This window comes from Protopterus annectens, chromosome 14.part0 (genome assembly GCF_019279795.1).
Source record: "Protopterus annectens isolate FY-2018-M chromosome 14.part0, PAN1.0, whole genome shotgun sequence".
NCBI classification, from domain to species: Eukaryota; Metazoa; Chordata; order Ceratodontiformes; family Protopteridae; genus Protopterus; species Protopterus annectens.
In genome coordinates, this window is record NC_056748.1 from 499,264,315 (window position 1) to 499,291,243 (window position 26,929).

Genomic DNA, 26,929 nt, shown 5'->3' on the forward strand with positions numbered 1-26,929 from the left:
CCAGATGCCTTCTGTGTTAGCCTGTACTTCAGAGAAGTAGATACCAAACAGGAGAGGTCCCAGGACGGAAACCTGTGGCACTCCACTTGTCACTGCAAGCATAAAGACTGAGCAAACTTTGCAATTGTGCTGAAACAAGGAAGAATGCTATAATGGGAAATCAAAGCACAAATCAAAGATAAAAAAGGTAACATTGGTGGCAAGGCTGAATCCAGGTCATCACAAAACATCAGAATCTAGTAAGAGAGAGTCTACAGACCACAAATAAATTATGCTGCAATGAAAGCATACATGTGCTTTCATGCTCAATGGCTCATCTTCAACACTACATTGAAGACACACCACTGAGTGTGAAATTGCTCCTTTGCTTTTAATGTTTTCTGTGAATTTAAAATTAGGACTCCACATTTTTTCATTGCTCTGTCTTTCTGTTACCAGATTCCAACCTGTAATCTACTTTTGGGTTATGAAAACAGCTGGTAACAGCTATATGTTTTCGGTGCAGATATTCCATTTAAAAAAAAAAAGAATGGTTGTGACGTACTGTTGTTTGAGAACTTTGCTTTTCAGTGAACTATTTATAAAAAAAGCATACTTTTCAAAAGAAATGATTCTGCAGTTCAGTTAAAACTAAACACCATTAAAGCTGTGTGCTACTATGCTCATATGGAAGTAGATTACATACATTGTTCCACAATACTTTCACAGCCTGCAGTGAATTGAATTTTTAGGACATCTTATCCATACTGAAAACTGTCAACCCAGTGTTTGCTTTCCTGTTCCTGATAAAGGTGCTTTCTGTCAAAAATGTAGTTTTTGTGGTTAATCATATCAAATGAGGGTGACAGGCCACTACAGATGTTAAAAATTATGCATTACTTTTCTCTTTGTTAGATTTGTATTTGAAATTTTTAGTAAGTCGCTTAAAGATTTCAAGGTTATTAGGTTATTGTATTGTTCTTGCAAGGTTTAATAATATATTATTGCATCTTTTGAGTCTCTGAGGTTTGTAATTATACATTATTAATGTTTTTGAAAATAGGCAACATCAAAATGTATAAGAAATTGTTAGGATTTATGCCTGAGAATACATATAAAATAGAGCTTAGTAGCATATGATGAAATTAACTATTGTACATGGGCAGATGACATTTAGGAAAACTAACCACTGTTTTTAAGAAGAAGGGAGTTATTTCTGTTATCACTATAATTACATGGCATCTGTATGCATAATATAATAATATTAAAGGAATGTACTGCTATCTGTAAAATTTTATTAATACGTGTTTGTGAAGATGAATCTGCAATCTGGATATAAGGAAGGATAGAAGGGGGGTTAGAAGATTACGAGATTAGACATATACTAAGAAAATGATGGTGAGAACTAATAAATTATTATGATTCCTTTATAACTGACAATGAAAGTAATGAATAATAAATTAGATGAGAATATGGCACGTATTATGCTATAAAGGAATGAGTACGGAAAATGAAGATGCACATGCGTGGAAAGGACAGTAAAGAATGAAAAAAAAGGGATGTGCAATATTATTAATTCCTTTTGTGCTTACAGTACTTTATTGATTATAAAGTGACAATGGTAATGAGTAAGGGTATTCCTTTAGTGAAGGTGCAGATCTCCTTTTATCTAGTCAGCATGGTAATGGAAGATGAGGAAGGTGCACATGGTGAAGCAGAGGTACGCAAATGTTGCAAAATAATTTCTGCCTATGTGGAATGCTTCAGGAAAAATTGATTTACTTATATAGATGAACTTTGGAATGGAAAAGTAATGCAGTTCTTGTTAATAATAAATGTTGTGTCACTATACAATCTTTAAAAGTACAAGATGAATGAAGAGCAGGGTTAGCAGTGATGAGCAGATTGAAGTACAATAGAGAGTGTTGCAGGTAAAAGCATAGGGAAAGCCTGTTTTGTCTCAGGAAAGTATCATGGATAAACCTTTATCAGTTTGCTGAATAACGAGTTTATCTGAAAAAGGCTGAACTACCAATATTAGGGCCAGATGTAGCACAAGGCACCCTAGGTATTTGCCTGTGGTGCTCTGCAAGTTGGGCCCCATCAGTACTGCTAGTTACAACCATGCCAATCTTAAAAGGTTTTCTCTGGTTGCTGTATGAATTACTGATGTACAATTATGGCTGCTAAATGCCATGATTGTGCATCAATACTTATTATTTAAAAAAAAAAAAGCACAACAATTTCACAGTTTTTAACCAAACAGTATAAAAATGACCAGTGCACCACTAAACTGCTGCCTGATGTACCTCGTTGGTCTGCTGTTATATGTGTGATCACACCAACAATTAATTTGACCTGGAAGGCTTCCCATATGGGGAACTGCCCATATGTAAAATCTTCCAAACCAAATTCAATGTAGCATATTCTGTGACTTTTATATTTTTATTGAGGCTACTTAAAAAATAAAAAACATTTCCACTCATTTGCAGTGATGTTCTTTCTCTGCACTCTCATGCAAAGGTGACTGAGGTTTCACCCCACCACCAGTGACACCTGACAAAGTCAACCTACAACAAATTGCTCTGAGATTGCAAAATCTTCAGCTGTGTAAAACCTGTGAAATCCGTCAGACTCAGGCTAGGATTCAGAAACAATTAGTGCACTGCTTTATACAAAACAGTGTGAGAAATATGGCATGCAGAATGGGACTGATTCGGAGATACATGTAGTTAACTCACACTACTTAGAAACATAGTGTAGTCAGCATCATATGGAAATGAGTAGCATTATGGAAATGAGAGTAACTGTGGATGCAGTGTAAATGACATGGTTGCGCACTTCAGAAATGGTTAAAAAAAACAGTACAAGCCCATTCAGGCAGCAGGTTTACATACTGTTCATTGGCCGGTCAACACAGTAATCAACCATACAAAGATGCTAGGGGTAGTATTTGCATTACTAAAACAGCATTTGTCAGAAACAGCCCTCACTGTCATTGCCCATAATGGTGCACCCAATCATTCTCCCAGTCACAGACAGATCTGACTGTGCCTGACCTACCGTGACCCTGACAACAGAGACCTATTCAAAAGCTATCATGCAGACAGAGACACCATATGCTAGCTTGTAGACATTTGCTGTGGCATGCATGGAATACTTATTATTCCCTGTAGACACTAGGGTATGTTATACACAGCAATGACCATTCTTTTCATGGGGACCTCCCAAAGGCCATCAGGGGACATGCTGGGTGTTTCTCAGGCATCTGCCTCACAAATATTGCACCAGTTCCTTGATGTCATGCTGCCGTAGGTGGAGTATATGTGGTTCCAAAAGATTCCAGAAGTGAGAAACACCACCATTATGTGGGAACCCCACTACCAGGATGCATATATATGCCAAACCTAGCCCTACCCCTACAACTGCCCCTAACCCTACCCAATACACTAATAAAAAACATCTCCCACACAGCACCACTAATCAAGACAAAGGACACAGAAAATGAACAACAAAAAACAGGCACACACTAAATCTAAACACTACCTTTTCAGTCAAACATTCAGACAAAGATTCATTTTCCTGCACACTCCAACATACCTACACTATATAAGGGTCTATATTATAAGATCGACAGTTGAAAACATCAGACACTATATGGTCGATGTCTTCAAACATTGAACTTATAAAAACAAAAAAAAAAAAAAGGAAAAAAGTACCCTAACAGGTTTAAGCAGGGGGGCAAGCCCCCCTGCACCCCCACACCTCCCGCTACTTAAATATACCAACTTTGAGACCACACTACATTGCAGTAAATGGAAATCTTCCCTTTAACCCATTCGATGTTGTGCTCTTTCACTATTCTCGTGTCGACAATATCAGCTTCGATATTGTCGGCTTGCGAGAATATAATATAGACCCCTATATAAAGCTTGAATTCTACCAAATAAGATTCACTCAAATGTGTAGTCAAACTTTTCTCACTCAGGTTTTGTCAATCATTCTGTCAGTCATTTATGTTTTCAACCAGATGAATTGCACAAATATATATGATGTGGATCCCTATCTAGACAGTGAACGTTACAACACAGAACTGAGAACACTGAACAAGAAAGACAGATATTGTGTGGGATCATATTTATCATAAAATGCCAATAATGAACCAACCAGATTCAATGAACATGTAATGCAAAATGATTTAATAGTGCATAAAAACATAACACTAAGACATGCAATACATTGCAATGCATTGTAGTTGCAGCAATATGACATACTGTTTTTGCAGGAAGGACTGTGCCACCCCCTACATTACCCACACCACATTCTTCTTCTTCTTTTGGCTGCTCCCGTCAGGGGTCACCACAACAGATCAACTGTTTCCATTTCTTCCTGTCCTCTGCATCTTGCTCTGTCACACCTACCACCTGCATGTCCTCTCTCACCACATCCATAAACCTTATCTTAGGCCTTCCTCTTTTTCCTGTTAACTGGCAGCTTCATCCTTAGCATCTTTTTACCAGTATACTCTGCATCCCTCCTCAGCACATGTCCAAACCAACATAATCTTGCCTCTCTGGCTTTGTCTCCAAACTTATCAACCTGGGCTGACACTCTAATATACTTATTCCTAATCCTGTCCATCCTCGTCACACCCAGTGCAAATCTTAACATCTTCAGCTGTGCCACGTCAAGCTCTGACTCCTGCCTTTTTGTCAATGCCACTGTCTCCAACCCATATAACATAGCTGGTCTCACTACCCTCTTGTAGACCTTCCCTTTCACTCTTACTCTTACCAGTCTGTCACAAATCACTCCTGACACTCTTCTCCACCCACTCCATCCTGCCTGTACTCTCTTCCGTCACCTTTCTTCCACACTCACCATTACTCTGAACTGTTGACCCCAAGTATTTAAACTCATCCACCTTCGTCACCTCTACTCCCTGCATCCTCACCATTCCTCTATCCTCCCCCTCATTCACACATACATATTCTGTCTTAGTCCTGCTGACCTTCCACACCACATTAAATAAGTATAAAAACTTCACAGTTGCACAACCACGGAACAGTCTGAAATTACACAGCCTGGTATGTCATTAGCACTAACTCAACTACTAATGGCATGTAAGTCCACTATAATCCTATCCAATAGATTCCCAGCTGTCAGGACTTTTGTTGGCAAATAAGAAAAATACTACAGCAGATAATATAGTTGCATTCCAGTGAAATAAAGTAATGTGCCATACATGTCTCCTTAGGTGTATTATAATGCACTGCATTACCCTAACACAACTACAAGCACTGGTGTGCTTTTTTTAACTTCTTGCTATCTGGAAGGCATTACATTTCAAAAATATGACTATGTGGTGGGAAAAACAATGATAACAAGTCTCTCCTTTCTCTAATTAGGAGTGCTACATATAGCCTACACTAAAGCGGAGCCTCACACTCATCTTCAACGATACCCAATATGTTTCTATTACTTGGGTTACATGAATTTTAATCCATTGAAATCAGGTGGTTCCTTTATTTTGTTTTCCTTATAGATGAGATATACAATATCACTTTAAAGAGTTTCAACTTCAAGGAGGTCTTGTGGTACAAGAACAGTGTTTCTTACTGTTAAGTAAGACTATACTGAATTTTTTTTGCATGATTTGCTAAATACAAGACAAACACTGCAACTCTTTATAGTGAACCTAGTATAGTTAACCCAAATGATTCTACAGGATAACCATCCTAATAATCTGACGTGGAATGTCAGCTTGCATTGTCCATAAAATGTCTGAAAGGGTTAATACACCGATTTGTTCATTACAAAGACGTGTCTGGAGAGTTTCTCCCCAGACCGCCGCTGAAAACTGGCATTGTTCAAAGTCGGACTTTCCCGATAAGCAAATTTTAAATAAATAAATACATAATAGACCATTATGTGTGGTATTTCCTTAATTATATTAGTACACAGCTACTGCATCTCCTTCACCTCCATCGTTTGAGCTATATTACAAAAAACAAGGCATACTCATCATGGTCAAAATATTAACTGAGCCTCCAAACACTTAGTGCAACATAAAAAACAAGGCCTATAACTCCATCCTTATTTTCATAGGGTCTAACAAAGCTTACAGCCAAAGAGATCATCAAGAAGCTCAGCTATATCTCCCAGTAATGATGGAAGATTAGTAGTATAAAGGCACTTTACATTAGCTGGCATGTACATGCAGGTGCAGAATTTGCTTGAACTGCTTACAGAGTTGTATCACTTTTAAAGAAAACTCCTGTAAAGAAAACATTTCTGAGGTAGGTATTGACTTCTAAACTGAATAACATTTTAACAAAAGAGAAGCATAATGCATGCATTGTAGTAGGCACTGCTTTCTCACCAGTTTCATTTGAAATATCTCCAGCTGAACATGGAATACAGTCAAAACAACAGAGTGATTGCCCCTGTCTGATCATTTTTCTGTGTCCTGGAAGGCAGCTGTCACTACAGATAGAACGGGGAATCTATGTACAAAAAAATATATATATATGTCGGTAAACATTGTGAAAGATTACATTTTGTACGTGTGTGTGTGTGTGTGTGTGTGTGTGTGTGTGTGTAGTGACAACTTTGAATGTGCTGTCTAAGTTTCATAGTGCTCAGTTGCTCAGCTTTATGACACTCGGATCTATGGCTGGTAAAAGTTTAAGACTCAGAGACTTCAGCTTTCAGAACTCAAAGGTTTTTATTTTAAACTCAAAGCCTAAATATAGCTTAGAATCAAGTAGATTTTCTAACTTTTTACTTTCAAAGAATACAAAGTTCACACTCAGTTCAGTCATGTTTGAAAGAAATAGCGGTCCACAACTGTATAACCAAAGTCAAAGTAAAGTTTATTGTCATTCAGAAATCACACAAGTGCAAAAACTGAACGAAATTCCATATCTCCAGACTCAATGTGCAGACAACATATAGACTATATTCACAGACATTTACACATGTAACACCTGGCTATTACAATACTGTTTCACTTTTATTCTCCAGAGGCAGCCTACAAGCCTTTTTCTTTTCATGACCCTTTCTTTCGGAGGCAGCCTAGAAATTATTTTCTAGCCCTTCTGATGAGTTTCCCAGAGCATGGCTCAAAGCACCTTTTTCATTAAGAGCAGTGTTACCCTTTACTGTCTTTAGTACAAAATCTCCTTTTGAGTTTGTGTGTGTGTGTGTGTGTGTGTGTGTGTGTGTGTGTGTGTGTGTGTAATAGATGGGTATGATCAAACTTTGGACACTGTTTACATGAGTAGAAAAATAAATTGTGTACCGTTTGTAAATCTGTGCTTGGGTGTTTGTGCATTTGCAAATTATGTGTGTGTGTTTATGTGTGTGTGTGTGTGTGTGTGTCGGAGTATGCATCTCTGAATTATGGTTTGATAAAGGTACTGTGTGATATAATCTGATTTATGGTATGAATGACCCTTACTTTTTATGACAATTTGTCTTATAAGGAGAGAAAATGTTTAAATGAGTTGGTTAGTGATAAAGACATACGGGTTATGAAACCTGATAAAGGGGCTGGGATCGTTTTGTTTCACACCATGGATTACAACAAGATACATAGCATCTTAAATGAGACAGGCAATTATGAAATAGTGTCTCTCAATGAAGTTAACTTAGGATATCACAAGATTGACCTAGCTTTGGAAGAGTATCTTATTGACAACAGGATTACTGTGGACACTTACAATTTTTTAAAGGTTGATTTCCCTGTGTTAGCTACAATAGTAGGCATACCAAAAATTCACAAGGATATTGCTGATCCACCTTTTTGTCCTATTATTTCTGGCAGTAAGTCCAAAACTTACAACATAGGAGTAGCTATAGACAGATGGGTCAAACACATATATGGGAGAACTCCGCACCTTATAAAGGACTCATGGATGTTTCTATCTAGCCTTACCCCAGAAAAATGGAAAAAGAACTTGTTATATATCACTATAGACGTCATAGACTTATTCTCCTGTATACCTAAAACAGAAGGATTAGAATTTTTTAGTGAGAGTCTGAGAAGATATTCCAGTCTTAGTTGGGACCGTATCAATTTGATTACTGACATGATGGAATTGGTATTGGATAATAACTTCATTTATTTTGAAGGGGAGTATTTTAAACAGACACGAGATGTGGCCATGGGGGCCTCGTGTGCTCCCATTTTTGCGAATTTAGTAATGTTGGAATGGGAGAATCAGTGTTTATTTAACAGTACATATTTTCAACATGTAGTATACTACACAAGGTTCCTGGATGACATGTTCCTGTTATGGGACGGACCAAGTGAACTTTTGGATGAATTCATGGTACATCTTAACCAGTCCAATAGTTTTTTGAAATTTACTCAAAGTTAACAACAAAGGCATTGCCTATTTGGATACCTTTATAAGACACACGGATTCTGGGTTTCAGTCAGAAATTTTTAGAAAGGAAACTTTCTCCAATGGGTATTTGGAATATTCAAGTAACCACCCCAAACACATATTAAGAAACATTTTTAAAGGACAATGTATACGGGCGGCTAGGATGTCCTCCAATTATGAGACAATGGTCAAAGAAATAAATTTTATTAAGAATATGTTTATCAATAGGGACTATCCTATATCTTTATTGAATGATGTTGCTCTTTATGTTATTAATGAATGGGGTAAAAAATACCCTCCGATATTAGGAGCAGTATACAATTACAACACTGACATCCAGTCATGTAATATTGATAGGCTTGAGACTAACAAAGTTTGTGTCTTAATGTCTTCTCCGCATGTCAATGAAATTAAAAATATATTGTTTAGACATTGGTACACCTTAACTGTTGATGATGAAGTGAGAAATATAGTAGGTGAAAGACCTTGTTGTGTATACAAAATGGGGTTTAATGTAAAAAGAATATTGGAGAGTGCAAAAAACTTGAATTACAAGAAATTGGATGCATCTACCAAAAAATGTGGCTCATGTCGACAATGCTTTGCTATAAACGAGAGCAAGGGATGCAAGCTGAATGACATTAATAAGACTTACATCAGGATTAAGAGAGGGAATTGCTATAGTACCAATATAGTATGCCTTGCTAAATGTATGTCCTGTATAGCCTTCTATATCGGGAAAACTGAAAGGCAATTTAGAAAGTGGATTTACAAGCATTTGTATAGGATTAAGGTGCATGACACCAAAAATGCCTTATACAGACATTTAAAGGAACATGGTGATACCCATACATTTAGATTTGCCATAATTGATCAGGTAGTTATTACACCATGGGGTGGTAATTTCAAAGCCCTCCTTGCAAAAAGGGAAAGTATGTGGCAGATGATGACTAATGCCACAAAATTCCCTTGTATTAATGAATTCATTTCTATTAAACCTTTTTTGCAGTTATTATAAGATGTATTGATATATCAATTTTGAATAGATATAATTTCACTTGTAGTTTGTGTGACATGGAAAGTTAGCAAAATATTTAATTTTTTAAGTTACACTATTTTGTATGTGTTTATATTAAATTTTATATACATACGATTGTTTATGACTTTATTACTCTCATTTTGAGCAGTATTTACTCAGTGCAGTTTGATTTTCAGTATTTTTCCAGGCAGAGTTGTATTTATAGCTAATACATTATGTATACATCAAATATATTATGTACATTTTACAGCTTTTACGTGTCATAGTTTTTATATATTAGTATAGTCAATTTATTTACTATAATTTTGGCATTTAATGTCATTATTAAATATTGTATTTTTATTGTGCATATAATTCTCAATTATCGGAGGAAAAGTATTTTATTATGGTGTTTAAATATTACTTGCATTGGCACTTTAAATAGGAAGTGATTATTTAATCATCAATGAATTCTGGTGCCAAAAAGTTTTTAAATATGTTCCTTATTTTGATGTTTAGTGGTCTGAAGAAGTCTGCTTTGCAGATGAAAGCGCTTACCACGTTGTATAGAGTACTTCAATAAATTGTGTTTTTCCATTCCTTGTTCCGAGTCCATTCACGCTTTGGTTGCTAACCAAGCAGAGACTATTTTCAGTCTCATTGTTGTGATTACGTTGTTGTACGGAGCCTTGAATATATCACATCAGACAATCAAGTATATCCAAACATTTGTATTCTAGATCTAGGACGAGTCTCACATTATTTGGTCATTAACTCGTTCTTTGTCTATCTCTCCTGTTGTTGTTCAAATCAATACTTTTACTTCTTAAATTTATCATTTCCATTATTACTTAGTCATCTTTTTTCAAAAGCAGTCTATCTGGAGTGAGCATTACTTATAAAGCTCTGTACGTCTGTTTCCCTTTTTTATTTTGAATTTGTTCAACATTATCACATAAAAAAAAACTATATATGCATTTATGTGGACAGCCAATGCAGTTTTGTCATTTTCAGGTTTCTATATGCAGTTATCTTTCACTTGCTTCAGTTTAATCCCTATTTTGCCTGAAAAAAAAAGGTATTGTACAGTCTGACATGCAATGAAATTGCTTAAATGTGTCAGTCCAAAAGTGATAACATACAAATAAAAAATTTCCAGGTATTACTGTAATGCTGGATCAAATTATCTCTCTCCTACTTGCATTGAGTATTTTCTGTTATTCTTAATATTTTATTCTAAGGTCTGAGAACCCTATAAATATTTTTCAATTTAAACATGAAATGCCTTGTAGTAGTATTTTAGCAGAACAGAAACTTTACCCATCAGTCTGATCAAGTTGCTAGACTTGTGAGTTGATTTAATCAGAGTACAGCCATTTAAACTAACTAGTAGTATGTATAAACTAGATATACCTAGATTGACAAAACATCGGTAGACTGCACCAGTTCATTAATATTATTTTATCTCGGTGCCCTTTGAATATAAGGCAAGTATTCAATATGTTCTGGAATATCAGATAGCTTTTCTTAGATAGAATATAGGGTCATTCAACAGACCGCTCTTCTATTTGTGGACATGTAAGCAGCAGCGGCCTTAGGTCAGTTGGTGCCCTAGGCAAAAGGCCTCCACAGTGCCCCCCCCACACCACCCAGGTGCCCACAACCTGGTCTACCTACACCAAATAAATACTGGAAAAGCGCCCCTGCTACAGCGGTGCCCTAGGCGGTCGCCTAGTTGGCCTATGCCTAAGGCCGGCCATGCATGTAAGGTAACCATTACTGCCACAGGGGATGTTAAGATACATAAATATTTCCCATAAAGTGTATTCCAGGAAGTTGACAGTTGTGGAATTGACAGTTACATCTCCACATGAACCCCCCACAGTCATTATTCTGTTGCACTGCATTCTTCTTACAAAGATGCAGTTCAGTAAGGATACATCACCAGCAGAGCTTAATGAGGAATGCTCCATGGTGAAGTACTGGCTGGAGATTACATACCCCAAAGGAGAAAGGAGCGTCTTCTGTGACATTCAGTTGTCATAAGAATAAACAACGGTATGAGAGAACATGAAGGTAAGATGAATTTCTGTTGCCATGATGATGGAAAGGTCTAGAAGTAAATCTTTAAAATCACAGCAACAGCTACAGGCGGTAGGAAGTTTGATATCACTGCCCATACAGAGTCAGATGACCTAACTAGGCAAGGGATTATAACAATACAGTATGTGTTTGGGGTCCAAGATAAATAACACACACAGTAACATGAGTTACTCATATGTAAATGTAAATATAATTATGTACAGGATGTAGAGGGGGAACAAAACAGAGTAATGTATAGCATTCAGTGTAAGACACGTGATGTAATTAAGCATATTTCAATTATATCAATGTTCAGCAAACAGAAATAATTAAATCTGGTTTTCAGTAAAGGAACTAGTCAGCAAACAGCACATAAAAGTAATGTTGATCTGAAGTTCTTGAAAATATGTCCTTTAAGTAATGTAATGATAAAGTGAGTGATTTTGTTACTTTGATATTACAAGTCCACTATTGGGTAAGAGTGTGGGGGAGAAATGCTCCATTTTCCAATTGACTTCAAGGTTTTATGTCTTATTATACAATGAAAGCTAATTAATATTCAAGAGTATATACTGACTGGAGAAAGCATTTTATAAAAGTTCATAGGTAGGTACTAGGCTATCGGCCCAAAGGCCTAAGTAAGCCTAGCCAGCAAGGTACCATAGCTTACGCCTCCCAAGAAAGTTATTTTCCTGTGCCACTGTCCAGCAGAGACACAGAAGTGATCCCCGGGTTGTATTTCCTATTTCCCTCCACTCATCAAGATTTTTCTTGAAGAGTGCTAATGAAGAACTTTGCTTGACATAGATGGGTAGCTTGTTCCAGAGTATAGGAAGTCTCTGGGACAGGAATCTATCCCTCCAGCGTGTCCTGTTTATTGTGGTGACAAGGTTTAGGTCCCTACAGCATGTAGCTTGGAGGGATTGGGATTTCTTTATGTGTAGCATGTCCAACAGCTCTGGGTTTGACATAGCTTTATATGTTAGGCAGAGATAACCTCAGAGTAGGCGATATGCTACAGAGTAAAGCTGGAGTTTTTTGAGGTGGTCAGTGTAGGGCATTTGTTTGAGGCCAGTAATCCTCTTTGTGAGGTACTTCTGTGGCCTTTTCAACTGCTGCAGATGTCTTGTGAGGTACATTCTAAAAGGGGTACTGTACTCTATAATGGGTCTAATGAGTGATGAGTAGAGGGAAACAATGACCTCTTTTTTCCTGGATGAGAACCCTTTTATGATGAGGTGTGCCACGTAGAAGGACTTCCTGACTACTGTGGCAATGTGACTATCAAAGGAGAAACTACTGTCCATCTGGGTCCCAAGGGCTCTTATCACGCATTTGGTGTTAAGTAGATTGCTGCCTATGTGGTAGTTCATGGGTACAGAGTTCTTACCAAAGGGGATGACACTGCACTTTTTGGTATTGAGCTTGAGGCCATGGCTCTGACACCAGGCATCTGTCTCAGTGAGACCCTTTCATAGGATGTCCACATCATTTGGGGACTTGACTATGGCTCCTAGTTTGCAGTCATCTGTGAACTTCGTCAGCCAGAGGCCTTCTGTGATAGCCTGTACTTCAGAGAAGTAGATACCAAACAGGAGAGGTCCCAGGACGGAAACCTGTGGCACTCCACTTGTCACTGCAAGCATAATGACTGAGCAAACTTTGCAATTGTGCTGAAACAAGGAAGAATGCTATAATGGAAAATCAAAGCACAAATCAAAGATAAAAAAGGTAACATTGGTGGCAAGGCTGAATCCAGGTCATCACAAAACATCAGAATCTAGTAAGAGAGAGTCTACAAACCACAAATAAATTATGCTGCAATAAAAGCATATATGTGCTTTCATGCTCAATGGCTCATCTTCAACACTACATTGAAGACACACCACTGAGTGTGAAATTGCTCCTTTGCTTTTAATGTTTCCCATGAATTTAAAATTAGGACTCCACATTTTTTTCATTGCTCTGTCTTTCTGTTACCAGATTCCAACCTGTAATCTAATTTTGGGTTATGAAAACAGCTGGTAACAGCTATGTTTTCGGTGCAGATATTCCATTTAAAAAAAAAAAAAGAATGGTTGTGACGTACTGTTGTTTGAGAACTTTGCTTTTCAGTGAACTATTTATAAAAAAGCCTACTTTTCAAAAGAAATGATTCTGCAGTTCAGTTAAAACTAAACACCATTAAAGCTGTGTGCTACTATGCTCATATGGAAGTAGATTACATACATTGTTCCACAATACTTTCACAGCCTGCAGTGAATTGAATTTTTAGGACATCTTATCCATACTGAAAACTGTCAACCCAGTGTTTGCTTTCTTGTTCCTGATAAAGGTGCTTTCTGTCAAAAATGTAGTTTTTGTGGTTAATCATATGAAATGAGGGTGACAGGCCACTACAGATGTTAAAAATTATTCATTACTTTTCTCTTTGTTAGATTTGTATTTGAAATTTTTAGTAAGTCGCTTAAAGATTTCAAGGTTATTAGGTTATTGTATTGTTCTTGCAAGGTTTAATAATATATTATTGCATCTTTTGAGTCTCTGAGGTTTGTAATTATACATTATTAATGTTTTTGAAAATAGGCAACATCAAAATGTATAAGAAATTGTTAGGATTTATGCCTGAGAATACATATAAAATAGAGCTTAGTAGCATATGATGAAATTAGGGTCCAGGCACCTAGGCGGTGCGACAACCCACTGTGAGACAACTGGAGGTGGACAGATGGCAGTATGGAAGTTTAGCTGCAGTGACAAATGCCTGCAGACAATTCCCTGTGAAAAGAAAAACACGCCCTGCACCCTAACCACAGGTGTGAGACAAAAACCCGTATGTGATCTACACACTACACCCCCTAGAAAACATCGTGTGCAACTAACACTGTAACATGTGCCTAGAATAGGATGCCAAGTGGGCATCAAAGTGGTACACTGAAACCTGTGTGCTGTGGCACATTTCTATAAGTTATGATTATATCATGGTTTAGTATGCACCAAGCACTTCCCACATTACTTTACAGTTTGCATTAATAAAGGCTTTGCCCACAGCACACAGGTTTCAGTGTACCACTTTGATGCCCACTTGGCATCCTATTCTAGGCACATGTTACAGTGTTAGTTGCACACGATGTTTTCTAGGGGGTGTAGTGTGTAGATCACATACGGGTTTTTGTCTCACACCTGTGGTTAGGGTGCAGGGCGTGTTTTTCTATTCAGTCGGATTTGTCTGCAGGCATTTCTCACTGCAGCTAAACTTCCATACTGCCACCATCCAGTGGGTTGTCCACGCCTGGTGCCTGGACCCGAAATTAGGGTCCAGGCACCTAGGCGGTGCGACAACCCACTGTGAGACAACTGGAGGTGTACATGAGTAGAAAAATAAATTGTGTACTGTTTGTAAATCTGTGCTTGGGTGTTTGTGCATTTGCAAATTATGTGTGTGTGTGTGTGTGTGTATGTGTCGGAGTATGCATCTCTGAATTATGGTTTGATAAAGGTACTGTGTGATATAATCTGATTTATGGTATGAATGTCAATGATTGTGTTTATTGATGACTGTTTATATATTAATGTTATATGCAAGCAGTGTGTGCATGTGTGTGTGTATTATATACTTGCATATAATGTGTGTGCTTGTATGTATGTGTATCAGCCATGTCCATTTGTGCACTCCACATTTTGTCCTCTTTTTAATCTATCCTAACCCTGTGCAAAACTCTTCCCATATATTTTCTTTGAACAAATACTCAAGATATCCCAATAAGCCAGGGTTTCCACTGTCTTCTGGTTTCTCCTTTGTCATGATGTGCCCTAGGATAAGATACCATGGGAAATGAGAAGAGTCAGACTGAGAGTGAGAAACATTAGTATAAACAACACCAAAAATGGGTAAACATATGACTTTGCTGTCATTCTGATCTACCACAATTGCTTTTCCTTGAATTGTTCCATGACCACTCCCAAAGCTTGCTATTTTAATAAAATAGACAGCACCACAAGGAAAATCTCACACAGTCAAAGCATGGAAATAGACAAAAGGAGTCATCAATGCAAGTGTAAAATGTGTTATAAAGTATAACTAAAAGGAGGTCATAAGAAAATATTTTGCTACTCTTTCTCACACTTATAGCTCTGATAATATATGCAGGTGTTAACCAAGCAAAATAAACAACTCCTATTTCAACCACAACATGTCAGCTTTTGACATAAGCTTACTCCCCACCACAGTGAAAATCTCACCTCATCTTTGTGAAGGATACTTAAAATTCCCTAACAGTTGTAATATCCATCCCACCATCAGCATCATTATACAATGCACAGTACAAGATGGTTCTCCTGTCACTTAATACATCACAAAGACATGATTCACTACTCCTCAGATACAACGTAGTTATAAACATCAAGGGAAAGCCATGCAGTTAAATACAATAAGGTAAACAGTTACTAAAAAAAAATCTGCATGAATTACGAATAAAATAAGCATTTTTGCAGGTACTCTTGTCACCCTGTTTTTCTAATTATTCTAACTCTGAAGGAGTACCATCTCAGAGAAAGACCAAGACTTGAAAAACGCATTAAAGATCTGTGTCTTGCTCTTTTTTCCAGTTTTGTGCCATCTCAGACTAAAATAGTATTTTCATTACTGTAGTATAGAAAAAACACACTAGCTGATCACGGTAGTGTAGAAACAGAAAAACACTAATCTCAAGTAGTGTAGAAAGAGAAAAACATTAATCTCAAGTAGTGTAGAAAGAGAAAAACACTAATCTCAAGTAGTGTAGAAAGAGAAAAACACTAATCTCAAGTAGTGTAGAAAGAGAAAAACACTAATCTCGGGTAGTGTAGAAAGAGAAAAACACTAATCTCAGGTAGTGTAGAAAGAGAAAAACACTAATCTCAAGTAGTGTAGAAAGAGAAAAACACTAATCTCAAGTAGTGTAGAAAGAAAAACACTAATCTCAAGTAGTGTAGAAAGAGAAAAACACTAATCTCAAGTAGTGTAGAAAGAGAAAAACACTAATCTCAAGTAGTGTAGAAAGAGAAAAACACTAATCTCAAGTAATGTAGAAAGAAAAAAACACTAATCTCAAGTAGTGTAGAAAGAGAAAAACACTAATCTCAAGTAGTGTAGAAAGAGAAAAACACTAATCTCAAGTAGTGTAGAAAGAGAAAAACACTAATCTCAAGTAGTGTAGAAAGAGAAAAACACTAATCTCAAGTAGTGTAGAAAGAGAAAAACACTAATCTCAAGTAGTGTAGTGTAGAAAGAGAAAAACACTAATCTCAAGTAGTGTAGAAAGAGAAAAAACACTAATCTCAAGTAATGTAGAAAGAGAAAAACACTAATCTCAAGTAGTGTAGAAAGAGAAAAACACTAATTCCTGCTATGTATTGGTAATAAAGCAGTATACATACAACCACTACAATGTTTTCTCTTATGCTTTACACAAGTTAATCAGTAATTTCTAGCTGCTACAACTATTTTGAGCTTTGATTCCACTGGGTCATTTCTTATCTGCATATACTGGGCACCTGTATACATGTGTGATTATATGACATTCTGTAATAGAGCAACTATAGTGAGTATAAAAGGGTTTGAGAAAAAAAACTGAAGACCAAAACTGAATGCAACACTGAAAACACTAACTTTGAATATGCAATAAACCTACAAAAATGTTTTTGCAATATCATGCCTCCCTTGCATTCTCTATTTGGGGGACACACCCTCAACACCCACTGAACTTACATTAACCAACTCTACTGTCACACAAACACTAGCAAGGGAGAAATATCTGACAAAAATGAACCTCTGCTGGTGCACACATGAACTGCAGTTACAGTGACTTCCTGAGATAACTTCAATCACAATCTGCAAATAAAATAGTGTAAGTTTTATATACAACCTGCAAAGTGTATAATGAAGCTAATTGTGGTATGCATATTACACAACTGTATACATAGACCGACCACGGCACAACTCTTTGCTTACACACACATTGACAAACTAAGCTACAGAACAATATGTAGTTTGCCATTAAAATGTGTAATTTGCAAAAATTCAGACAAAATGTATGTCAGGCAATTATCGGACATCTATATACGTGTGTGTGTGTATTTGAATGTAGGGTACAATTCCATTACTTTGCACATTTGCAATAACATTCTAGTCATATTGTCTCAGGAAATGGCTCAAAACATTTTGTGGACTAGTGCACCTACCCAATTAACAAATGGAAAATAAACAAACATTTAACAACATATTAAGGAAATTAGACTTTAAGAAAACATCAATAAGCAATTAAGAATCATACACCTGTATCTGCTGGACATATAAAGATACCATACAAAGCAGTAGTACATTCTTCCAAATGTACAATGTATCCGCTATAAATATAACATCTGAAACAGAAAAAGTCCATGCTTTTTGTGCCAGCAGATAGTAGCCACATACAACATTACCCGAAGCAATCAGCTTCTAACAGGAAATTCTTAACTTTCAACTCTGCCTTTCCCAACCCTCTTCCACTGAGCAATACCTAAAATTAGTAAACATTTCTCTGTCTCCTTCATACATCCCTTCTGTAAGTAAATCTTAATTTTCTGATACTTATGCCTTTTTGTTACACTTAACACTAGCTACATATGGATTCACAACCACACAAATTCTCTGTAATATCCCCCTAGATCCAACTGCCCCAACCTACGATTAATGCCCTTGACATTGGTACTTACCAAGTGCAAGAGGACAAACAAAAAAAAACCACTCACACAGTTTTCTTTCCATGCTAAAAGCTGCATCATCAGATTATTCACCTTCCATTAAACCATCGACTAAACCACATCAGGTCAGAACTGCACAACCTGCAATCCATTGCTGATCATTTCAACTACTCTTTCTACAAGTAATAAAATCATGTGACTTATTAGACATCTCCCGAGTCCCAAAAGTCCTACATTGGTAAATAAGTCATAAACTGCAGGTTCTGGTATGTCCTGGCTATCATCATTACCAGCATCACATAACATTGCTGTATTATCAGAATTCACTTTGAACCTACAAAAGTCTCCAAAGTGCAGTTTATGATTCTGAGTCTATGCTTCTCAAATTAATTTTAGCAAGGTGCAATACCATCCATAACAACGTACTCCTAATCAGATATATGCATCTATTCTTTGACTTGACCATCCCAACATATTCTCCCACAAAGTGTGTGCAGCTCTATCCAAACACATTTTCCAGATATATAACTATTCTTAAGTTAAACCAAAACTAACTCAAAGCATCTTTATCATTTCCTATTTAAGACAATGTTCTCTTTCATATGTCATTCCCTAATATTCCCTGCATTCATCTCAAGTCCCATTTCAACACATCCTGCATTCATCACCAGTGAAAATATAATCATCACCATTTTTTGTTATAGCAATAATCCATGGCTGGGTGTGGGTAATGCTGGATGGTTTGGGTGAAGCCCAAGTGACCAGACAAAGCCAACCATAGGTAAATCAGCATTACCAACACCCAGCCATAGGTTATTGCTATTATACAATGACATTATTTAAGAAAAAAGTTACTTTGTTTTCTTAAATAATGTCCTTGTATAACAGCACCATGTTGCTCTTCTACGTTTTTCCCCAGTATCCTGGGGTTTCATGATGTACTGCACACGTGAGTATGGGACTTACGTTCTCACTCTTATTATGCAGTACGTCAGTGCTGGGAAAAGGAAGCAATGGAGAAAGGAAGATCATTGTTGCCTTGTTTGTTTTAAATTAAAAAAAAATTAAACCAGGAGACTTCAAATGTATGGGAGAGATGGGACAGAGAAAGTATAAAGATAATCAGGTAAGTTTGTCTAGTTTTGCATAATGTACCCGATTATCCTTGTATTTTTCTCTGTCCCATCTGTCACATTCTCTTGAAGTCTCCAGTTTTTGTAAGTTTATTTTTTTTTTAAACATTAAAGTAAAGTAGAATTTCCATAGCATATATTAACAAAAGAAAGTCAGAGCGACTGGGCTTTTTTCCATTGGTATAGGCTGGATTTACAACCGGCACGCAGGTTGTGCTGACCAATCAGCGTGCTCGTTTTTGAATGTTAATTGCCCATCATTGTATAAAATCAAATACACAATTAGGTTATGTCAATACAACACAAGGTTTACAGAACCACATTGAATACAACACAACTTTTACAGAACCACAGTGACAGAGCACTGCCCATTAAAGCCACTTACTTTTTAACTAATCACAAAGCAACAACCAAGCAGAAAGAAAATAAAGCTGGTCTTAATGGACAACACACCTTTAGAATTTATACTGTACCTTTATCCTAAGTTTGCCAATCATTCACTTCATCTAGCAGCCTATTGTAACAATAATAGCACTTCAAACCATAAAATATGAAAGAAAACCACACACAACAAACTCCACTTCCTGTAGCACAACAGGAAATGCATCACAGGAACATAAACCATACACCCTCCTCTTTTCCCAGCTTCATAAAACATTTCCACAGTATATTCAATATATTTAAATTATATGATATATGATTTATAAATACCGTAATCCAGCATTTCCCCTATTAACTATAACAAAACCAACGGTGTTTTCATAATCTTGCTTATCCATCCCTTCCATACTAACTTTGCTACTTACACAGTCAAAACATTGTCTACCCCATCAGAGCTCATTCAAAACCTCAGATAAAACACCCAACTACTTCTGAGACAGTGAAATATGAAAATAGAATGACCTACCATTCTTAACTAAAGTACTGTCTATTTTTTTAAATAACTTGCATTGGCTTCTTCATGGTACTAACCCCACCCCAATTCTCATTATTTCTGCAGACATACTTGACATCCCAATGCAAAAGTTTCAAACAAGGCCTTCCCAGCATCCCTTGTTCTGTAAGATTATCTCATGAAAACTTCCGTACCGTGTACACCTTCTGCTCCTACTTCTGTCAAATTACAGTCAAAATACTGTAACACATCCGTATACTTATCAGATTGCCTTTCATTTTCTTATCCTAAAGAGAACATTTTACCCAATCAGTCATTTACATGCTGTACTTCTGAAACACTTTAAATGACTGCATATGGTATGTTACATAATCATTAATCTAACCCCAGAATGATCCACTTCTCTCTTCCCTTCAGAAACACCTGCTAGAGATTCTCAACTTCCACTCAATAATGCAGTTTCATCAAAAAAAAAAAAAAAGTTCACTATTTCAATCATAGGAAGACCATATTCATAATCGTGAACTATTCACATACCTGCAATCCATTCTTGCAGACTAATTCACAAAGTGGGTCTCAAATCAACAGCCACCAAAGGAACAGAACAACACAGTGCCAACACATCACATTAAATTACATTTGTTTAACAGTATATGGAGACCATAAGCCTGTCTATTCTGTCTGCTGACATTTTTTGTCACAATTACTTTTGTGTAGCCAAATTAACCTTCCCCTTTTTGGCCATTTTTGTGTCTTCTTAAACCCACGTCTACAGCCAGTACTGGATTCTTGACTCACTCCAATAACTTCTTTATTCTACTTCCCCGTTTTGCCCTAGTTCATTATCTCATCTTTCACCATCTGTCTAGTGAATTATAATACACTTTCCTAAAATCAAACCCCATTACCATGGTCTTCACATTCTTAACCTATCACCATCACCACTTTAAACCACACTGTATGTGATCACTACTGGCTAGTGATGCCCTCCACTGGACATCCCTGAATCCCCAATTTCAAAGTTTCTATTTTGTTTAAGTTCACATCCATATTATTTAATTTCCCAGCCAGTTAAACATACATCTCATGGTCTAGGATTTCAAATAACTTGTTTCATCAGTACCCTAGAGCTTCCAGTCTGGCTCTTGAAGATTAAGATTCCTATTTACTATACCCATCTTCCTTATGTCCCTGTCCTTTATTCTCTCCTCCAATCTCTCATCCTCCCCCTGATATATCTGCAGGCTAGTACACTGTATCAATCCACCATCCCACTCTCTCACTTCCTCCATTTTAACCAAAATGGTACTTATCATAGTTTCTCACCCTGACCATTGCCTTGCTCTCTTCATGGGGTACTTGTCCTACTTCTATATAAGATGATATGTGATGCCCTCATTATGTACATCACTAGTCTTTCCTCCCATCCCTTCTGTGTTGTTTCTGAATAAACTGTGCCAAAGCACCTTCATGTTCCATACCTTTTATCACTGACCCATGTTACTGTGAGACCAGAAATGTCTACCCTGCCCTCGTACATCACTTTTTGCAGCTTCCCCATCTTCTTACATGGAGTCCTTATTTTGTATAATAATACTACCCAGTCATGCATACACTCTTATTTCTTCTAGTATTCTTAGTAGTACCTTAGTACCTATACCCCAAATGCATCTGTGGCATGCCACCCCCTTCCATTTTAAGTTAAAGGTACAGTCATTACAGTGTACCTTCCCAAACCACCAATGAGTACAGCTACACACTACGGAATAAAATGGATCTTGGTCTTGTCTGTAGGATCTGGCTGGAGAAGGTGGAAGTAAGAGTCCATTGCCAACCTGTCCATTCTGGAGGAAGGGTGGTAGCTCTGTATCACCACAAAGTCAAGACCTACTGAGAGCACTAGGCATTATTCAGTCAAGTTCAAGCATGTTCAGGCATGGAGACAAAGTAGGATGGGGTGCAGCCAACGAGGAAAGGGCAGGCTACATTCCAGGATCAGTAACCAGCATCTTACCACTCAGCTGTCCCCAGGGAATGGGAGGAATGAATGGGATTCCCATCTGGGCATGAATGAGCCCTAGGGCTCTTGCACAGCCTAGAAATACCTTTTAACATGTACCTGGCAGGAACTGACTGAATGGGTACTGGCAATGGAGCCTTTGTGCAATATTCTGAGAGGGTGAAAAATAAAGAAGAAATGTTACTCCCATCCTTGTTATAGAACTGGTCGCTCTGGCTCCTATCCATGATATAGAACTAGTCATTCTGCAATGTCTCCTCTATTGTCTGCCAGTCACCAGGCCTTCACCCTTGTCCAGTGCTATAGTTAGTCATTATGCTGCCTGATTCTCTCCTACATCAGGATTTAGTGTAGAAAGTCTAACATAGGTTATGATACAGCATGATGGAAACATCTGAAGAAATATGGACATGGGAAAGAAAAAGAGATTTACTATACTGCAGTATTTATGTAAAGGAGAAAGCAAAACTAATCAATACAAAAAGAGCAGCACCAAAGATATTTGAAGATCAATACAAGCAAAAGCATCCAGATGTGAAAGATTTCACAATTCAAAAAAAAAAGAAAACAAAGAGGAAAGTAGAAAAAAGGATTAGTAATGAAGACGTTAAAGAAATTAAAGAAATAGTAACTGAAATTATGGATTGCCTGCAAACTGAAGGATTTAATATAGAAAATCCAACCCTAGCATCATAACAGCATGATGAAGCAATGTGTCCCCAAATTAAGGAGAAACAGGTGGAATGGGAAGCATCTGATCAGTTGTCACATGAAGACACTCTGGATGTTTCAGTGGGAAACCAGTACAAACGTTCAGCTGGAGTTGTACAAGGGAAGGAGCAGGAAACAGTGGCAACTCTGACACTGTCACTGTTGTGGAGTGAAACGTCAGTGAGTTCTCATATGAAAGAGCAACAGGTAATGCAGAATGCAGCTGAACAGAATATGTCACAGGAATATGTTCTGGAATTTCTATAGAGTGCTCACAGGAAATGGAGAACAAAGAATGTGCCCTCAGTTTAGAAAAAAAAATATCTAAGGGAAGAGTTACTTGATTTAATAGAGATTGACAGACATATTAAGATCAATTAAAGAAATAGATTACAGAAAGTCAATAAGACCAAAAACATTAGAAGTCTGATAAAATAAATGAACACAGTAATCAAGACTATTAACAGAAATTCATGTGCTATAACAGACTTAAATATGACATATTACTGCTCAGCTAAATTAATAACAGATAAAGTCTTACCCAAAAACACAAGACAATAAGGGAAAGGAAGGGAAGAAATCAAATCCCATAATAAAAGTATCAAATAAAGAAAACTACAAAGCAATTCAGACAAGAAGTGTCACCGTTAGAAGAGTATAGAAGAGGAAAGAGATCAACAAAAATAATCAGAAAGATAGACATGATAAAAGCAACATGCAGTATCAGAACAGACCAGGATCTATGGTACACAATTGCAAACAAACTAAAGATATCAATGCAAACAGAAAACCCTAGGGGATATGCAGATAAATAGAAAGGAAAAGTACATAATAAGCAATTCATTGATGACCCAAAAAGTTTTGTAGTGAACTGGGAAACAAAGTAAAAAGAATAGAAACACCACAAAAAAAAAGAAATAGACACATTTTGGTGAAATTCCTATAAAGACCATGTGGAATATAACAAAGATGCTGAATGGAGAGAAGAAGTAAAAGAAACAATAAACAGCTCAAATGTACAGGATATGAAATGGGATGAAGTAACAGCCAGAGAAAGTGAAACAAAATTAAGAAAAGCTCCTAAATGGAAAACTCCAGGACTAGCTGCAGTACCTAACTTCTAGCTAAAAGTATTGCCATCTTTACATAAAGATTTAGCCCTGAGTAAGAATTACTTATACGTGTACCCCAAACAGACACCAAACTGGTTAACAACAGGAAAATGATACTCGTCCTTAAGAGGGAACCTGCAAGGTATCCTAAAAATTGTAAACCAATAACTTGTCTTTCTGTGATGTATGGACTATATACTGGAACTGACGCTGACAAAACTTATAGTCATTTAACAGAAAACTCAATCATGGCAATAGAACAAAAGGGAATGAAAATAAGTCAAATGTAACAAAGTATCATTTGTTGCCAAATAGTCATAATGGAGAATTGATATTTGGGAATTGATGAAGGATTTACAATAAAAATGAAGAAATGCAAACAAATCTCAGTAATAAATATTTTAGAAGACTAAAATGAATACTGAAAACAGCCCTGACATCTAGGAACATAGTCCAAGCAATAAACCAAGTTGCCCTTCCCTTTCTAACTTACACTTTTGTGGGTGATTGACTGACCCAAAAAGTATTGGATTAGTTGGACAGGAAAACAAGAAAAATGCTTCATACTTATCAAATGATATATAAAAATCAGTGTATATCAAGATTATATATTCCTTGTTCTGAAGGAGGTATGAGCCTCCTTGAAATTGATTACATGTATAGAACAGCCATTGCAGGACTGATACATATCAACTGACCTCATCAGATCTAAACATAGTGAAAGTTTTAAAACATGAAGAGAACAAATCCAAGATGACTTCCCTGCTTAGTTTAGCAGACGCACATTGGTATTAAGCAGGAACAGAAATCAAACCAGAAGTAGATAAAAATCAGGCAGCAACTGAATGTCCCAAAAAATAAAAGAAGAGAAAGAATCTAAAGAGAAGGATCAGATGACAAGGCAAGAAATGAAAGCATAAATATAATTGCAAGTACCTAAAATTCCTGGAACAACCTGATGTTGAACAGGATCTGATGCAAGAATGGTTAAGGAGAGGTGAAGTTAAACCAAAAGATGAAAGTTTAACATTGGCAGTCCAGGATAGTGGACACACTGGTTTACAAAATCCATTGAACATGTCAAAGAAACAGACAACTGCAGGTTCTGTAAAACAGAAATGAAAATAGTTGCACATCTTGTTGCTGGGTGTGATACACTAATGACAGAGAGCCTATAAAGTGAAAGGCATAATAATGGGGCAAGACTGTTGCACTGGGGATTGTGCAAACATTATAATACTGAAGTAACTGAGAAGCATTTGAAACATGAGCCACAAAGCATTATAGAGAATGATGAAGATTATATCACGTGGAATTACCCATCACCAACAGTTCAAAAAACAGATGTGAGAAAACCAGATATAGTAGCCCATGAAAAGAAAACAAAAGTAACATTGATCATTGAAATTGCTATACCCTGTGATTATTGTGGCTTATGTACAGAGAGACACAAAGTCATAAAATGCCAGGATTTACAGGCAGAAAAGAGGACAATGTGGAAGGAGGATACCCAAGTAGTTCCAGAAGTAGAAGGAGCAATGAGTCTCATAAAAAATAATTTGCATTCTTATTTAGATATGCTACAGACACATGTAACTGTGTATGAATTGCAGGAGGGGTCAAATCTGGGCACATTGTGAGTGTTGTGAAGAGCACTTTTGGCTAACATCAAAGACTGAAACAATACAAATTTCATTAACTTTAATCATACTTTGACTTAGGAAAGGTGTCTATACCCGTCACAGTATTAGAAACCCAAAAGATGCTGAAAAGGCATTTAGTAAAGTTAACGGGTAATTTTTACTTAAGGTACTTATTAAGATGGACTTCCCAAAAGAGTTTGTTAATGTGCTCCACAACATACACACTAGAGTTATGGCTATTGGAACCTTTTTCCTATACAGAGGTAGTAAGCAAGGTTGTCCTTTTTCACCCTTGCTTTTTGCTATTTACTCTGATCCCTTTGCAGAAATGATTAGAATGGCCAAGATTTGAGGCTGACCCTGGGATAAGTTGCAACTGAAATTGTACTTATTTGCAGATAAGGTTCTAGTTACCTTGACTAGTCCAGAGAAAGATATTCCTCTACTCTTAACTATTCGGACAGCCTACAGTAAACTCCCGGGCTGTAAGATAAATATATCAAAGTCTTAAGGAGTTATATTGGTTTGGTTGACAGGGTGTTTGGTCAACATCTGTTTAATCAACCACATTTAGTCAGTTATACAGATTGTTGACAAGTGTGTGTGAGATCGACAACCACTGAGTAGGGGAATATTCCCTTTCCCTGAGGATTGTGCAACCTCTGATTTAGTACATATAACTAGCAGGGGTATGGGGGGGGCTTGTGTCCCTGCAAAAAACACAACATTTTAAAGTTGTATGCGCCGAGGTTCTTCCCCAGCACATGCATACTAGGTAGTCTAAGTTTCGATTTTCAGTGTGGAGTGGTTTACCTTCAGGATATTGATATGCGTGTTAGTTGACCAAATAAAGGTAAATCATCTGAAGCAGTAGCAATTAATTATAATCCATTGCAACAACTTATACACCAGCTCCCTTTTCTCCAATGGAAGGATAAATTAAAATACTTAGGTTAGCAGTTTTCCAAGATTTGTCAACAAAATGATAAGCTAAACTTGCTCATTATATTTAATTCCAATGTGAGTAAGTGGCCTAACATAATTTTAGACACAGATCAGAAAGTACAGGTTAGTACAGATCTACATACTACCTCATGTTTTGTATATTACTCAGGCATTCTGTATCCCATTTAAAAAACATAGGAATACAAATTGTAAGACTAGTGAGAGGTTATAATAAAATAAATAAAAGCCTACGTATATTTATTTGGAAAGGACAT

The 26,929-nt window shown here is 36.9% G+C and overlaps 1 protein-coding gene across 1 annotated transcript in view; it reads right to left on the reverse strand.

Moving 5' to 3' along the window:
- The window catches only part of LOC122788690 (vomeronasal type-2 receptor 26-like), a 104,046-nt gene that overhangs the window by 49,441 nt on the left and 27,676 nt on the right, over nucleotides 1–26,929 (reverse strand). The window contains exon 4 of the mRNA XM_044055585.1: nucleotides 6,362–6,485. Coding sequence (XP_043911520.1) covers nucleotides 6,362–6,485 — 124 coding nt within the window. The remainder of the gene's footprint in view (nucleotides 1–6,361; nucleotides 6,486–26,929) is intronic.